Below are 2,068 nucleotides of genomic sequence, written 5' to 3'. Positions count from 1 at the left end.
AAACCGAACTTTAACGTTACTCTGTCAACAGCCTGTTGTCCAAATCCAGTCCCCAACCTTTTTTGCGCCACAGACCGGTTTATGTCCGACAATATTTTTACGGACCGGCCTTTAAGGTGTTGCGGATAAATGCAGCAAAATAAAACCAGTACTGGTACCAAATAAAATTTATTGATAACACACGGCAAAAGACAGAGAAACTGAGGTAACGATCAAAACAATAAATATTAACGATAAAACCCTGAAAACCGTAAATTTGACACCTGAACCTCAACACTCGCGGCCCGGTACCAAAAGGCTCACGGACAGGTACCGGTGCATGGCCGGGGGTGGGGACTGCTGGTCTAAATGTCGCGCTAACAGCTGCGTAAACAGAGCGAACACGAGAGCACCTGTGCAGACGTCAATAATGCAGCGTAATTGATTAATCTTCAGATCCTCGCGAAACTTATAAACTGCCTCCGGAAACCAGTTAAGGTAGAACAAAAATCTATTCAACAAAACCAGTGATGCAGTTCAGCCGAGCCTCTCTGTTGCACTCATGCGCTGCAGTCTCATGAGGAAACTCAGCTTTTTGATATAAAGTTTTTCTTGTTCCCGAATACAAATATTTTTAAAAGTATTTATTTGAAATAATTATTCGTAAAAAAACACGATATTCGTGCCTTTCCGAACACCGTATTCGAATTCGGCTCCACCCCTAGTTTCCACTAATCACAGCTCACAGTGAAAGCACACCGTCACTCTCAGGCGTGTTTCTAAAATGAGTGCGTGAGCCGCCTGGATGAAGGCGGCGGCTCGCAGTCGAACCCTCAGCGTGCACGCAGGTTAGATTTCAGGTGTGTTTGCTGCAGGAAGTCCAAACTGAGGAGCTCTGTTTGCGGTCCTGGATCTTCTGTCCTCTCTGACAGAGAAAAGGTTGTTTCTGTAACGATCTCTGCTTCGCTGTGTGCCCTCAGGCGTCTCTCTGCTCATCACTGATGAGCTCACACTAATAGCTCGTGCTTCTGTCCCCGCCTGAGCTTAGACACTCTGATTTGAAAGAACAGACTGTAGGTAAAAGATGGGGAGAACATATAGGTCCTCGTCCCGCATGTACTTAAACAGACTGATGTAACCCCCGCGCAGCTGTGATTCCTCGAAGGATGCTTTCCTCCTCCTCATTTAGACCATTTGTGGTTGATAATTTCACAGTTTTTTAGTCGTGCTGCCGACAGTTGGAACAAACCACTGACTGGCTGCTCTCATCAAAACGAGCTGGTCAATGCCTCGCCATTTTCTCTTCCGTTTTCCGCCGTCTAACTTTGGGTTCTTCCTTGGACACCAGCGTTTTTGTTTTCGCCTGCCCACTTAACTCCAGAACTGTAACGCCACACGCCTGAAGTTACCGTTTCCCTCCTTCCAGAGCCTTCTCCATTAGTATTCGGATCAGCTCACCATGGATCGCCACGGCTTGACTTGGATCGACTGGTTTTCCATCACAATGCTGTACTACCTAACCTGCATGATCGTCGTCATAGCAACATGTCAGAACATCGCGCGACACGAGCGCTTCAAAGCCGATATACCTGCTGCTCGCTCTGTGGCTTTTCGCTCGGGGAACACACCGTTGTTGTTGTTTGGAACCAGTTCTTTTCAAAAATGGCGGTTTGAATTTTCATGAACGAACTGAGTGATGCTACTGACCAGCCAATCGGTGACATGCAGTCTGACGACATCACATGCTGGGATCACATAATTGCATAAAGCAGACTAGCAGCAACGTGGTGCATTGCTGCCCCAACAGGTCAGGAGTTCAATCTAAACCCGCCACGGTGGCCTGGGGCAGGTGATCATTTCCACCCGTGGATGCTGTTGCAACATCACCCAGGATTCTCTTTGTGTCGATTACCGAGGTTACCTGCTCCCTTGACTCCAAACTTTAATAATGTCTGAGCTGTGGGCCGATGTCTGACAGGTGAAGATGAGCAGATTAATGCATCTACTCTGTTTTTACTTCCAGAGTCGTGCCAGACAAGAAGACCCTGAACAGGCTCGACTCAAGCAGAAGGCTAAAGAGGTACACCTG

General features: G+C 47.5%; 1 protein-coding gene across 4 annotated transcripts in view; it reads left to right on the top strand.

Moving 5' to 3' along the window:
• Positions 1-2,068, top strand: part of taf4b (TAF4B RNA polymerase II, TATA box binding protein (TBP)-associated factor) — a 19,245-nt gene that overhangs the window by 10,913 nt on the left and 6,264 nt on the right. For all 4 annotated transcript variants that reach the window (XM_005753294.1, XM_005753293.1, XM_013915989.1 and 1 more), the window contains one exon: positions 2,003-2,059. In XM_005753294.1, coding sequence (XP_005753351.1) covers positions 2,003-2,059 — 57 coding nt within the window. The remainder of the gene's footprint in view (positions 1-2,002; positions 2,060-2,068) is intronic.

The sequence above is a fragment of the Pundamilia nyererei genome, unplaced genomic scaffold (assembly GCF_000239375.1).
Source record: "Pundamilia nyererei isolate P.nyererei 1_Seehausen unplaced genomic scaffold, PunNye1.0 scaffold00419, whole genome shotgun sequence".
NCBI classification, from domain to species: Eukaryota; Metazoa; Chordata; class Actinopteri; order Cichliformes; family Cichlidae; genus Pundamilia; species Pundamilia nyererei.
Note: the sequence above shows the minus strand (reverse complement) of the source record. Positions and strands in the feature narration are given on the sequence as shown.